Genomic DNA, 15,000 nt, shown 5'->3' with positions numbered 1-15,000 from the left:
AACCAATCAGAGAGACAGTGTGAGCAGTATGTGTGTGTGTGTGTTACCTGAGATAGGGGGGCACCAGGTCTGAGGGCAGGGTGAGGGGTAGCGGGCGTCCTGTCTTAACCATGTCTACCAAGTGCATGGCCAGAATAAACTCCTCAGCTCTCAGCTGACCGTCCTTATCGACATCAGCCAGGGTCCTGCACGCACACACACACAAATAAAATACACACACACTCAGAAAGACGAACACACACACAGACAGAGACAGACAGCCACACAACAAAACTCACACACTCACCAGATGGTAGCTAGTTGTGTCTGGGTCAGGTTGGAGGCAGTCAGAGCGTTCCTCACCTGAGGGCCTGAGAACCACAACACAACAACCTATTACAAACTAACATACTACCACACCATACATACCACGACCTGCACTAACATAACCCTAACCCTAACATCACCTGCAGACCTGAACCAGAAACATGGACAGAGACCTGATTTACTGGCGCAGATGAAGATGGACAGAGACCTGCCTCGCGACTAGCTCTTAGGAAACTTTGCGGTATTTTGTTTTTTTATGTATTATTTTTTTACATTATAAGCTCAGAAAGTGTTTTGTATCATTACATACAGCCGGGAAAAACTATTGGATATCAGAACGGCGGAAACTCAACAGCATTACGACCAGGAATACGACTTTCCCGAAGCAGATCCTTTGTTTGCTCTCCCCGGGGCAATTGAACTGATTCCAGCGGATGACCCAAAACATCGCCGGCGGAGGAGAGGCACTCGGAGCGGCCTGCTGGTTCGATTTAGGAGGCACGCACACCACCCACTGCTTCCAAGTATACTACTCGCTAATGTTCAGTCTTTGGATAACAAAGTCGACGAGCTCAGGGCAAGGACTTCTTTCCAGAGAGACATCAGGGCCTGTATCATACTTTGTTTCACGGAAACATGGCTCTCTCTGGATATTTTTCTAAATCGGTCCAGCTAGATGGGTTCTTAGTTCATCGCGCAGACAGAAATAAATATCTCTCCGGGAAGCAGAAGGGCGGAGGTGTGTGTTTCATGATTAACGACTCATGGTGTAATTGTAGTAACATACAGGAAGTCCTTTTGTTCACCCGACCTAGAATACCTCACAATCAAATGCCGACCGTATTACCTCCCAAGAGAATTCTCTTCAGTTATAGTCACAGCAGTGTATATTCCCCCTCAAACCAATACCACGACGGCCCTCAAAGAACTTCACTGGACTTTATGCAAACTGGAAGCCACATATCCTAAGGCTGCATTTATTGTAGCTGGGGATTTTAACAAAGCAAATTGGAGGACTAGAATGCCGAAGTTCTATCAACACATCAACTTCTCGACCATATGCTATTCGAACTTCCAGGATGGTTATGAGGTCTTCCCCCGCCACCCTTTTGGCAAATCTGACCACGACTCCATTTTGCTCCACCCTTCCTATAGGCAGAAACTCAAACAGGAAGTATCCGTGCTAAGGACTATTCAACGCTGGTATGACAAGGGTGGTCTGAATACTTATGTAAGTGTAATATTTCAATTTTATTATTTTATTTGCAAACTTTTCAAAAAAACTGTTTTTGTTTTGTCATTATTGGGGTATTGTGTGTAGATAGATAAGGAAATAAAACTACATAATCCATTTTAGAATAAGGTTGTAACGTAACTAAATGTGGAAGAAGTCAAGGGGTCTGAATACTTTCCGAATGCACTGTATCTACAATACAAAATCCAAGTGTATGTGTGTGTAGAGTGCGTGTCTTATGGTGTGTGTGTGTAAACGGGAGCGTGTAAACGTGTGGCTGTGCATGTGTGTGTGACTCTTCACAGTCCCCGCTGTTCCATAAGGTGTATTTTTATCTGTTTTTTTAATCTGATTCTACTGCTTGCATCAGTTACCTGATGTGGAATAGAGTTCCATGTAGTCATGGCTCTATGTAGTACTGTGCACCTCCCATAGTCTGTTCTGGACTTGTGAAGATACCTCTGGTGGCATGTCTTGTGGGGTATGCAAGGGTGTCCGAGCTGTGTGCCAGTAGTTCAAACAGACAGCTCGGTGCATTCAACATGTCAATACCTCTCACAAATACAAGCAGTGATGAAGTCAATCTCTCCTCCACTTTGAGCCAGGAGAGATTGACATGCATATTATTAATGTTAGCTCTCTGTGTACATCCAGGTCCAGCCGTGCTGCCCTGTTCTGAGCCAATTGTAATTTTCCTAAGTCCCTCTTTGTGGCACCTGACCCCACGACTGAACAGTAGTCCAGGTGCGACAAAACTAGAGCCTGTAGGACCTAATTGTTGATAGTGTTGTTAAGAATGCAGAGCAGCGCTTTATTATGGACAGACTTCTCCCCATCTTAGCTACTGTATCAATATGTTTTGACCATGACAGTTTACAATCCAGGGTTACTCCAAGCAGTTTAGTCTCCTCAACTTGCTCAATGTCCACATTATTCATTACAAGATTTAGTTGAGGTTTAAGGTTTTAGATTTTGAAATATTTAGGACTAACTTATTCATTGCCACCCACTCTGAAACTAACTGCAACTCTTTGATAAGTGTTGCAGTCATTTCAGTCACTGTAGTAGCTGACGTGTATAGTGTTGAGTCATTCACATACATAGACACACTGGCTTTACTCAAAGCCAGTGGCATGTCGTTAGTAAAGATGGAAAAAAGTAAGGGGCCTAGACAGCTGCCCTGGAGAATTCCTGATTCTACCTGGATTATGTTGGAGAGGCTTCCATTAAAGTACACCCTCTGTGTTCTGTTAGACAGGTAACTCTTTATCCACAATATAGCAGGGGGTGTAAAGTCATAACACATACGTTTTTCCAGCAGCAGACTATGATTGATAATGTCAAAAGCCGCACTGAAGTCTAAAAAAACAGCCCCCCCTCTCAGCCAATCATCAGTCATTTGTGTAAGTGCTGTGCTTGTTGAATGTCCTTCCCTATAAGCATGCTGAAAGTCTGTTGTCAATTTGTTTACTGTACAATAGCATTGTACAGTCTCGTCAAACACCATTTTTTCAAAACTTTACCAAGGGTTGGTAACAGGCTGATTAGTTGTCTATTTGAGCCAGTAAAGGGGGCTTTACTATTCTTAGGAAGCGGAATGACTTTTGCTTCCCTCCAGGCCACTTTCTACTAGGCTTAAATTGAAGATGTGGCAAATAGGAGTGGCAATATCATCCACTATTATCCTCAGTCATTTTCCATCCAAGTTGTCAGACCCCGGTGGCTTGTCATTGTTGATAGACAACAATCATTTTTTCACCTCTTCCACACTCACTTTACGGAATTCAAAATTACAATTCTTGTCTTTCATAATTTGGTCAGATAAACTTGGATGTGTAGTGTCAGTAATATCAGTCGGTTTTTATCTTTCATAGTGTAGTTTCTTCTTCTTTTTATTCAGTTTAGTCACATGATTTCTCAATTTGCAGTACGTTTGCCAATCGGTTGTTCAGCCAGACTTATTTGCCATTCCTTTAACCTCATCCCTCTCAACCATACAATTTTTAAATTGCTCAATAATCCACGGGAATGTAACTGTTTTTACAGTCATTTTCTTGATGGGTGCATGCTTATCAGTAACCTGGATAAGCAAATTCATAAATGTGTCAAGTGCAGCATCTGTTTGCTCCTCATTACACACCACGGACCAACAAATATTATTTACAACAACATAGAAATTACTACAAAACTTATTGTAAGACCTCTTATACACTATATTAGGCCCAGCCTTTGGAACTTTGGTTTTCCTAGATATGGCTACTATATTGTGATCACTAATAATAATAAATAATATGCCATTTAGCAGACGCTTTTATCCAATGGATCTGGATACTGCTTTCAAGCACATTTCTGCAGCATTAGTAAAGATGTGATCAATACATGTTGATGATTTAATTCCTGTGCTGTTTGTAACTACCCTGGTAGGTTGACTGATAACCTGAACCAGGTTGCAGGCACTGCTTACAGTTTGAAGCTTTCTCTTGAGTGGGCAGTCAATATTTAAATCACCCAGAAAATATACCTCTGTTGATATCTCATACATTAACAAGCATTTCACACATGTTATCCAGATACTGACTGTTAGCACTTGGTGGTCTATAGCAGCTTCCCACCAGAATGGGCTTTAGGTGAGGCAGATGAACCTGTAGCCATATTACTTCAACAGTATTTAACATGAGATCCTCTCTAATCTTTACAGGAATGTGGTTCTGAATATAAACAGCAACACCTCCACCACTGGCATTTTGTATTTTCTGTAAATGTTATAACCTTGTATTGCTACCACTGTATCATCAAAGGTATTGTCTAAGTGAGTTTCAGAGATAGTCAGAATATGAATGTCATATGTTACTAGCAAGTTATTAATTTCATGAACCTTGTTTCTTAAGCTACATATGTTAACGTGGGCTATTTTATGCACTTTTCTGGGATGCTTGCTTGCTTGCATTGCTTTACTGGGAAGCTTAGCAAAAGTGGATATTCTCATGTTATTTATGTTAGTGCAGGGTGAGCTGCACACAGTGGACTTCCTACTAGGGCACACCGCCTCAGTGCTAACAGCATAAATCTGGTTCATAGACACATGATTGCTGCATTCAATAGCTACAGGATCAGCAGAGGCATTCAGGGCAGTTAGAGGAACATAAATTAGGTTACTTACATTGTGTCTACCAATGCCCCTGGTATAATGTACATTTGCTAAAGCATTATGACGACTCAGCGACACAATGGTAGGGATTAACTGAGCTGGGCTTGGGTCATTGCTAAGTCATTGTCTCAACGCAGCCTTATAGTTCTGTGAAAGGATCCAGGAACCCAAATGATTTGGGTGGACCCCATCCTCCTTATAAAACGTGTTTTGTTTCCAAAAGATATCGAAATTGTCAACCAAGTTACTCCCATTGAGCTGCAATAATCACGCAGCCAGTTGTGAAGAGAAAGAATCCTGCTAAAGCGTTCAATGCCACGATTCAGAGAGGGCACAGGGCCAGATATGATGGGTCTTTTAGTAGTCTAGCAGAGAGTCAATCAGCTTTTTAAAATCCAGTTTCAACTGTTCAGAGCTGCCCTTCATAATGTCATTAAAACCCACATGGACTACGATAGACTCGATTTCCATGTCCCGACGTAGTACATTCAGGAGCAGCTTTGTAATGTCATTTACTCTAGCTCCGGGATAGGACATTTCTTACCGTGGAGCTGCCAAAAATCACGGCTGGCGAGAAGGACAAGGAAATCCGCCTACTCCCATACTTCACAGGATTCGGAGAACCCTTTAAGGATGGGCGAGATGCAGGATACCGCAGCTCCCGGTGCAGGCCTCCGACAGATGGAAAAGCCCATCTCGATCCAGAGCAGGGACGGAAGGTTGCCGACGTCAACTTCGAAAACGTAGGGGAAGGAGTAGTCACAGCGGCTGCAGACACAGGCACCCCCAGCGATGAAGGTGCAGGAAGATCAGGCTCCAGGACGGCGAGACTATTCGTTGTTTGTATCCGCTCCGGGCCTCTCGTTGGGAGTGTAGACTGCTTTGCGGGAGGCCGTCTTCGGCTTCCACGGCTCATGACACAATCGTGGAGAGGCAGGAGATGGCTCCCCTGGTGAATTAACTCCGGGCAACCCCGGCCAGTCGGATAACGACAAACGACAAGACGGAGATGCATCCAACATGCGCGAACGCCGTCCAGCCACTGGCGTAGAAAAGGTAAACATTCCACTCTGCGTTTTCCCCAGTTTCTTACGTAGTCTGGCGACCAGCGTGATCAAGGAAGCCACCTCAAGCCTATAATCCTCAGCAAGCAAGCAATTACCACATTTGAACTCCTGGGGTCCAGCAGAATTAAGGCAGTTCATACAATTTTTAAAACATTACAATACATTCACAGATTTCACAACACACTGTGTGCCCTCAGGCCCCTACTCCACCACTACCACATATCTACAGTGCAAAAATCCATGTGTACGTGTGTGTATAGTGCATATGTTATCGTGTGTGTGTATGCATGTGTCTGCGCCTCTGTTTGTGTACTTGCATCAGTTACCTGATGTGGAATAGAGTTCCATGTAGTCATGGCTCTATGTAGTACTGTACGCCTCCCATAGTCTGTTCTGGACTTGGGGACTGTGAAGAGACCTCTGGTGGCATGTCTTGTGGGGTATGCATGGGTGACCGAACTGTGCGCCAGTAGTTCAAACAGACAGCTCAGTGCACCCAACATGTCAACACCGCTCATAAACACAAGTAGTGATGAAGTCAATCTATCAAAGTAATATGGTTGATATAGTAGCCTATCAAAGTAATATGGTTGATATAGTAGCCTATCAAAGTAATATGGTTGATATAGTAGCCTATCAAAGTAATATGGTTGATATAGTAGCCTATCAAAGTAATATGGTTGATATAGTAGCCTATCAAAATAATATGGTTGATATAGTAGCCTATCAAAATAATATGGTTGATATAGTAGCCTATCAAAGTAATATGGTTGATATAGTAGCCTATCAAAGTAATATGGTTGATATAGTAGCCTATCAAAGTAATATGGTTGATATAGTAGCCTATCAAAGTAATATGGTTGATATAGTAGTTTATCAAAGTAATATGGTTGATATAGTAGCCTATCAAAGTAATCAGACCAATTATTTTAATACATCTAAAGTCCACTATACGTAACGGATTGCTTAAAATAGTAATGTAAAACTTTATAAACTTCTACCTAGTTACAATACTTTTAAAGAGTTAAAGCAAGTCTCACCAATTGTACTTCATTTACAATTACCATCTAGTTCAAACTCGGTCCCCAGGACCCCAAGGGTTTTAGACCTAACACTACACAGCTGAATCAAAGCTGGATGATTAGTTGATTATTTGAATCAGCTGTGTAGTGCTAGAGCAAAAACCAAAACATGGACCCCTTGGGGTCCCAAGGACCGAGTTTGGGAAACCCTGAGCTACTTATTCTTCTGCACGCTACTCCTCTTGCACCCTTTAAGCTAGAAACGACATTCAAACTTTTAAATGTGCAGACTGGTCTGGAAAAGTGTGCTTGCATACAACTTTTTGATATTATTTCTACTTTTTAAACTCTACATGTGTTGTCTTTTTTTTTTGTCCATCTTCAGTCACTTTAATGGGACTTCTTTAAACATTCTAAAGCACCCCATTGTGACATCATCACTTCAAACATTCCCTGTAAACAACGTAACTTTTGACACTACTTTGACCACTTTGTAATCGACTTAGACAAAAAGTTAGAGAATATGGAATCTTCCTCGTACTTCTCTGCTATTCAAATCTGAAATAATAACATAAGTATCTGGTTACGATCAAACGTTACAGCTGTTTAAGTAACCGCATCAACAAAATGTCAAAAACAGAACTTTTTAAGGTATGACATCTTTGTCTACCAACGCTGAGATGTTTAGACTGAACTTACTTATATTGCTTGTCAATTTTTTTTTTATACTATATACTTTTTAAACTATAACATTTTTTAATACTATATACTTTTTAACTATAACATTTTTTTAATACTATATACTTTTTAAACTATTTTTTTTAAAAATAATATTTACTTTTTAAACTACATTTTTTAAATACTATATACTTTTTAAACTATAACATTTTTTTATACTATATACTTTTTAAACTATATATTTTTTTATACTATATACTTTTTAAACAATACCATTTTTTAAATACTATATACTTTTTAAACTATAACATTTTTTTATACTATATACTTTTTAAACTATACCATTTTTTAATACTATATACTTTTTAAACTATAACATTTTTTAAATACTATATACTTTTTAAACTATAACATTTTTTAATACTATATACTTTTTAAACTATAACATTTTTTAATACTATATACTTTTTAAACTATACATTTTTTAAATTCTATATACTTTTTAAACTATAACATTTTTAAATACTATATACTTTGTGATGTCACGAGAGGCTACACAGCTTTCAGCGGGATTGCTCAAGTAGTGCAAGGAGACCAGGTTCAACCAAAACAAGGATTTTATTAAAGGTCTTGGGAAACTAACGAAAGTATAACACAATTCTGTACTCTGGTGGCTCTTTCAGGGTTAACAGTTCAGGGATGTCTCTTCCACATCCAAAATCATAACTCTCCCTCGCTCAAATAACTTTTCCACAGCCTTACTGTATTCCACGTTGCAGCTAGTGGCCAACCCAGCAAAACGTCCTTCCAAATGTCCCACACGTATTTCCACAGGTGCATATATCCCAAAGGTGAGTATTTCCCAAAGGTAAGTATCTCCAACTCCTTATATTCCTCATGGAAGTGGACGTGCAGCACTCTTGTCCTCCAGAGAGCCCAGCTTGGAGACTGTGTCTCTTCCCTTCCCAAACCTTCAGCTCATCAGCTCCTCATTTGTTTCAGCTGCGTGGGAAGATTGGCCATAGAGGGGTGGAGTTCCCGACCATACCAGCAGATGGAGCCATAGCTGTCTGGGTTTGCAGCCACCTCAGGGGGATGTAACGTCCCTCCAGGACACAGCCTCTCGTGACATCACACATCCCCCTCCTCGGGACCGACGTCCTCGCCGGGGTAAAGGCAGCGAAGAAGGCATCACGCCGGGAGAGGGCGTCCCGCATTGCCGTGGTGCTTGCCAGCCCTCGGCTGTTTCCACTCCATCCGGTGAGTTGGTGCTGTGTTGTACAGTGCCGGTCTCTGGGGTCTCTCCTTGAGTTTCTTACTGAACGCATCAGCCTTGGTTTTAGCAGAGTTTAGCTTCTGTTGAGCAGCTTTCAGTTCCTTCTCTCTCTCTGCCTCCGCATTCTTCATCTTGTTCTCCAACACCTTGTACTTCTCCTCTGCCTTCTTCTGGACCTCCTTACTACTGCGCAGGGTCTCCTCACACTCCTCGATGGTCCTGCGCAGCCTCTCCAGCTCCTCCTGTTGCTTAGGGAATGAGCTCTGTTGGAGTTTAGCCTGGGGGATATCTAACTCTTCTGTCTTCATGTCTAACTGTTGCTTTAACAAACGATACCTCTCAGCGTCCCCTTCCAGACCAGACAGTTCTTTGTCCAGCTTCTGTAGCTCCGTCTCTGTGTCGGTCTGGGCACCTGCCATCCCTATCAGAGCCCGGGCGGGAGTGAGTAACTCGGAGGATTGCACCCGAGCCTTCCCAGGATGAGTCTTGCCTCTCCGGTTCCGAGGTACTCGGGTTATCCTCTCCTGAGACTCTCTCCAGAGTGGGTAAAGGCTGGGCAGTCTCGTCCAATTAGGACAGGGACGGGGAGGGAATCAACCACCCCGCCGTCGTGTGTATGGTTCCCCGTGTGCTGGTCATTGTAAGTTCAGTAATGGGGTATTCTCTGGTGTCCCCATGGACACAGGAAACTGGGAGGACTTTCCCGGGGTCAGACACGTTGGGCCCACCAAATCCTTACGCACCAGGGTGGCCCGGCTACCAGAATCCAGTAAGGCCTCCACATCATGGTGATTCACAGTTACCGGGCAGGTGGGGGTCGATCTGGGCCGCCATCTACGACTCCCAAGAGCGAGGCAAAACGGTGTGTGGGTGCTGAGCTGGAGGACTCCGCAGTGGGCATAGGTTCATCGGCTGGTTTCCCACACTGCCAGGAGATATGTCCCATCTCCCCACACCGGTAACACTGTCGAGTTTCCCCCTCCTGGTGTACTCTTCTTGACCCGCCTGGTTTCTGGCTCCCCCTGGAGCCGGGATAAGTCCTGACGTGGCTGGGTTCGAGACCTTGGGGTCCTTTGGACGGGTTCTTCCCATTTGTGGTGGGGCCGCACTCCTGGGGTCTTTTCGGGAAGCATTCAGCATCTCCGCTGTGGCCTGGTACTTTTCCACAGCTTCCACGGTCAGATCAGCCGTGGTCAAGGCCTGTTGACTGATGAACCGTTTTGCCTCATAAGGCAGGGCGCGTAGGTAACGATCCACCACAACGGCCTCCACCACCGCCGCTGCTGTATTCCTCTGCGGATCCAGCCATTTCCTTGCGATTCGGACAAGTTCATGCATCTGCGCCCGAGGAGGTTGGTCTGGTTGGAAGGTCCAGCTGTGAAAGCGCTGGGCCATACCAAACTTTGTGAGTCCATATCTGCTGAGGATCTCAGACTTCAGGGCATCATAGTCAGTAACCTGGTCAGGGCCCAGGTCCCGGACAGCATTCAGCGCTTCCCCGGTTAGAAAGGGGGGCTAACAGACCAACCCACTGTTGCTTGGGCCAGGCTTCCCTAGTGGCCGTGGCCTCAAATGCATGCAGGTATGCCTCAATGTCATCGGTAGCTCCCATCTTAGATATAAAGTCACTTGCCTTTATTGGGCGGGTATTTTGGACCACCCTCTGTCTCTGCAACTGCAATTCCTCTGCCTTCAGAAGGTTGGCTTTCTTTTGCTCCTCCAAGAGAGCCACGTTTGCTTGCATCTGGGCTTGCTGGCCAGCAACAAGGGCTTTCAATATGTCCTCCATTTCAGTCGGCGGGGAGCCTACGGCCAACTTGGAAAACTGGGTGATCAAACCTTCGGTATCCTCCTCTGACATGCACTATTAACGCTTGAGCGTGCCTGTATTCTCCACCATCTGTGATGTCACGAGAGGCTACACAGCTTTCAGCGGGATTGCTCAAGTAGTGCAAGGAGACCAGGTTCAACCAAAACAAGGATTTTATTAAAGGTCTTGGGAAACTAACGAAAGTATAACACAATTCTGTACTCTGGTGGCTCTTTCAGGGTTAACAGTTCAGGGATGTCTCTTCCACATCCAAAATCATAACTCTCCCTCGCTCAAATAACTTTTCCACAGCCTTACTGTATTCCACGTTGCAGCTAGTGGCCAACCCAGCAAAACGTCCTTCCAAATGTCCCACACGTATTTCCACAGGTGCATATATCCCAAAGGTGAGTATTTCCCAAAGGTAAGTATCTCCAACTCCTTATATTCCTCATGGAAGTGGACGTGCAGCACTCTTGTCCTCCAGAGAGCCCAGCTTGGAGACTGTGTCTCTTCCCTTCCCAAACCTTCAGCTCATCAGCTCCTCATTTGTTTCAGCTGCGTGGGAAGATTGGCCATAGAGGGGTGGAGTTCCCGACCATACCAGCAGATGGAGCCATAGCTGTCTGGGTTTGCAGCCACCTCAGGGGGATGTAACGTCCCTCCAGGACACAGCCTCTCGTGACATCACAACTTTTTAAACTATATATTTTTTTATACTATATACTTTTTAAACTATACATTTTTTTTATACTATATACTTTTTAAACTAAATTTTTTAAATTCTATATACTTTTTAAACTATAACATTTTTTAATACTATATACTTTTTAAACTATATATTTTTTTATACTATATACATTTTAAACTATAATTTTTTTTGCATAAATAAAATAACTCACCAACAGTAATTCTTGAACCGTTCAAGCTACACAAACTAAACCAACTTTTACATGTTCAGGTCATTCCACATTTGAATTGTATTTTTAATCAACTATAACTATATAAATTAGCAACAGTAACTTTTGAACCATTCAAGATAGATACAGAAAACCAACTTTCATGTGTTCAGGCTATCCTAACTGTTCATCTACCTACTATTTCAACTATAACCAGTCACTACCATTACTACTGTAGACACTACCTCTACTATAACTATAACCAGTCACTACCACTACTATAACTATAACCAGTCAATACTACTACTATAACTATAACCAGTCACTACCACTACTATAACTATAACCAGTCACTACCATTACTACTGTAGACACTACCACTAATATAACTATAACCAGTCACTACCACTACTATAACTATAACCAGTCACTACCATTACTACTGTAGACACTACCACTACTATAACTATAACCAGTCACTACCACTACTATAACTATCACCAGTCACCACCACTACTATAACTATAACCAGTCACTACCACTACTATAACTATAACCAGTCACTATCACTACTATAACTATAACCAGTCACTACCACTACTATAACTATATCCAGTCACTACCATTACTACTGCAGACACTACCACTACTATAACTATAACCAGTCACTACCACTACTATAACTATAACCAGTCACTACCACTACTATAACTATAACCAGTCACCACCATTACTACTGTAGACACTACCACTACTATAACTATAACCAGTCACTACCACTACTATGACTATAACCAGTCACTACCACTACTATAACTATAACCAGTCACTACCACTACTATAACTATAACCAGTCACTACCACTACTATAACTATAACCAGTCACTACCACTACTATAACTATAACCAGTCACTACCACTACTATAACTATAACCAGTCACTACCACTACTATAACTATAACCAGTCACCACCATTACTACTGTAGACACTACCACTACTATAACTATAACCAGTCACTACCACTACTATAACCAGTCACTACCACTACTATAACTATAACCAGTCACTACCACTACTATAACTATAACCAGTCACTACCATTACTACTGTAGACACTACCACTACTATAACTATAACCAGTCACTACCACTACTATGACTATAACCAGTCACTACCACTACTATAACTATAACCAGTCACTACCACTACTATAACTATAACCAGTCACCACCATTACTACTGTAGACACTACCACTACTATAACTATAACCAGTCACTACCACTACTATGACTATAACCAGTCACTACCACTACTATAACCAGTCACTACCACTACTATAACTATAACCAGTCACTACCATTACTACTGTAGACACTACTACTACTATAACTATAACCAGTCACTACCACTACTATAACTATAACCAGTCACTACCACAACTATAACCAGTCACTACCACTACTATAACTATAACCAGTCACTATCACTATTATAACTATAACCAGTCACTACCACTACTATAACTATAACCAGTCACTACCACTACTATAACTATAACCAGTCACTACCATTACTACTGTAGACACTACCATTACTATAACTATAACCAGTCACTACCACTACTATAACTATCACCAGTCACCACCACTACTATAACTATAACCAGTCACTACCACTACTATAACTATAACCAGTCACTACCACTACTATAACTATAACCAGTCACTATCACTACTATAACTATAACCAGTCACTACCATTACTATAACTATAACCAGTCACTACCACTACTATAACTATAACCAGTCACTATCACTACTATAACTATAACCAGTCACTACCACTACTATAACTATAACCAGTCACTACCACTAATATAACTATAACTAGTCACTACCACTACTATAACTATAACCAGTCACTACCATTACTATAACTATAACTAGTCACTACCACTACTATAACTATAACCAGTCACTACCATTACTGCTGTAGACACTACCATTACTATAACTATAACCAGTCACTACCATTACTACCATTACTAGTGGTCCTCTGTAGCTCAGCTGGTAGAGCACGGCGCTTGTAACGCCAAGGTAGTGGGATCGATCCCCGGGACCACCCATACACAAAAATGTATGCACGCATGACTGTAAGTCGCTTTGGATAAAAGCGTCTGCTACATGGCATATTATATTATATTATATATTATATTATATATATATATATATTATACAGTGGGGGAAAAAAGTATTTAGTCAGCCACCAATTGTGCAAGTTCTCCCACTTAAAAAGATGAGAGAGGCCTGTAATTTTCATCATAGGTACACGTCAACAGGCCGTGATTGGGAGTCCCATAGGGCGGCGCACAATTGGCCCAGCGTCGTCCGGGTTTGACCAGTGCAGGCCGCCATTGTCTTAACTGACTTGCCTAGTTAAATAAAGGTTAAAAAAAAAAAAAAAAACATATTGTTTCCGTCTGGCCACTCTACCATACAGGCCTGATTGGTGGAGTGCTGCAGAGATGGTTGTCCTTCTGGAAGGTTCTCCCATCGCCACAGAGGAACTCTGGAGCTCTGTCAGAGTGACCATCAGGTTCTTGGTCACCTCCCTGACCAAGGCCCTTCTGCCCCGATTGCTCCGTTTGGCCGGGCGGCCAGCTCTAGGAAGAGTCTTGGTGGTTCCAAACCTCTTCCATTTAAGAATGATGGAGGCATCTGAGCTCAATTTCTAGTCTCACAGCAAAGGGTCTGAATACTTATGTAAATCCGTTTTTTTATTTTTAATACATTTTCAAACATTTCTAAAAACCTGTTTTTGCTTTGTTATTATTGGGTATTGTGTGTAGATTGATGATAATTTGTTTTTAATCAATTTTAGAATACGGCTGTAACGTAACAAAATGTGGAAAAAGTGAAGGGGTCTGAATAGATTCTGAATGCACTGTACTTTAAAACTGCTTTTGTGAAAAACACTCAAAACGCTACTCCTGAGGTACAGAATGACGGATCTGCGCAGAACTTGATATCTATAGACCAATGTCTCTCAACACAACATTTTCCAAACCTAAAATAACATGGCCGCTATTGACCAATAAACATTCATGTGGGTGTCGTCTGGCACATAAATGCATATAAATCAGTCACGGATATTTGTATTGTAACCAAACTTGGTACACATGTTCCAAACACTGTCAAGACTCGACATATGTAATCACATTCAGATTGACCACACGGTGGCGCTATAGCTGGCACGTTTCTCTTCATCTGTTTGACTCAGTGATTAAATTCCGCACACCTGCTCAGGGATCTGAGTCTAGTAAAGTAAGGTTCAGTTTGGCCGCATGGTGGCGCTGTTGGACATGAAAAATAATTCATGCAAGCTCATTGGTTCATAGCAGCCAAATTGTTAGAGTCCTGGAAAACGTTTAAAAACATGGGTACATAGATGCTATGTACCAGATGTGGTGCCGGTCGGTCCAGCAGTTCTGGAGAAGAAGCGGTTTAAAGCAGTCAACAAAATAGTCCAAAATAGACTGAACCAAATTATAAACGCAA

General features: G+C 42.1%; 1 protein-coding gene across 1 annotated transcript in view; it reads right to left on the bottom strand.

Annotated features, from left to right (window-relative positions):
* LOC121555711 (intersectin-2-like) overlaps positions 1 to 15,000 on the bottom strand; it is a 103,297-nt gene that overhangs the window by 39,042 nt on the left and 49,255 nt on the right. The window contains exons 9-10 of the mRNA XM_045212714.1: positions 287 to 350; positions 48 to 185 (exon numbers count right to left, since the gene is read on the bottom strand). Of these exons, the coding sequence (XP_045068649.1) occupies positions 48 to 185; positions 287 to 350 (202 nt within the window). The remainder of the gene's footprint in view (positions 1 to 47; positions 186 to 286; positions 351 to 15,000) is intronic.

Source organism: Coregonus clupeaformis, unplaced genomic scaffold (assembly GCF_020615455.1).
Source record: "Coregonus clupeaformis isolate EN_2021a unplaced genomic scaffold, ASM2061545v1 scaf0044, whole genome shotgun sequence".
Lineage (NCBI taxonomy): Eukaryota > Metazoa > Chordata > Actinopteri > Salmoniformes > Salmonidae > Coregonus > Coregonus clupeaformis.
Note: the sequence above shows the minus strand (reverse complement) of the source record. Positions and strands in the feature narration are given on the sequence as shown.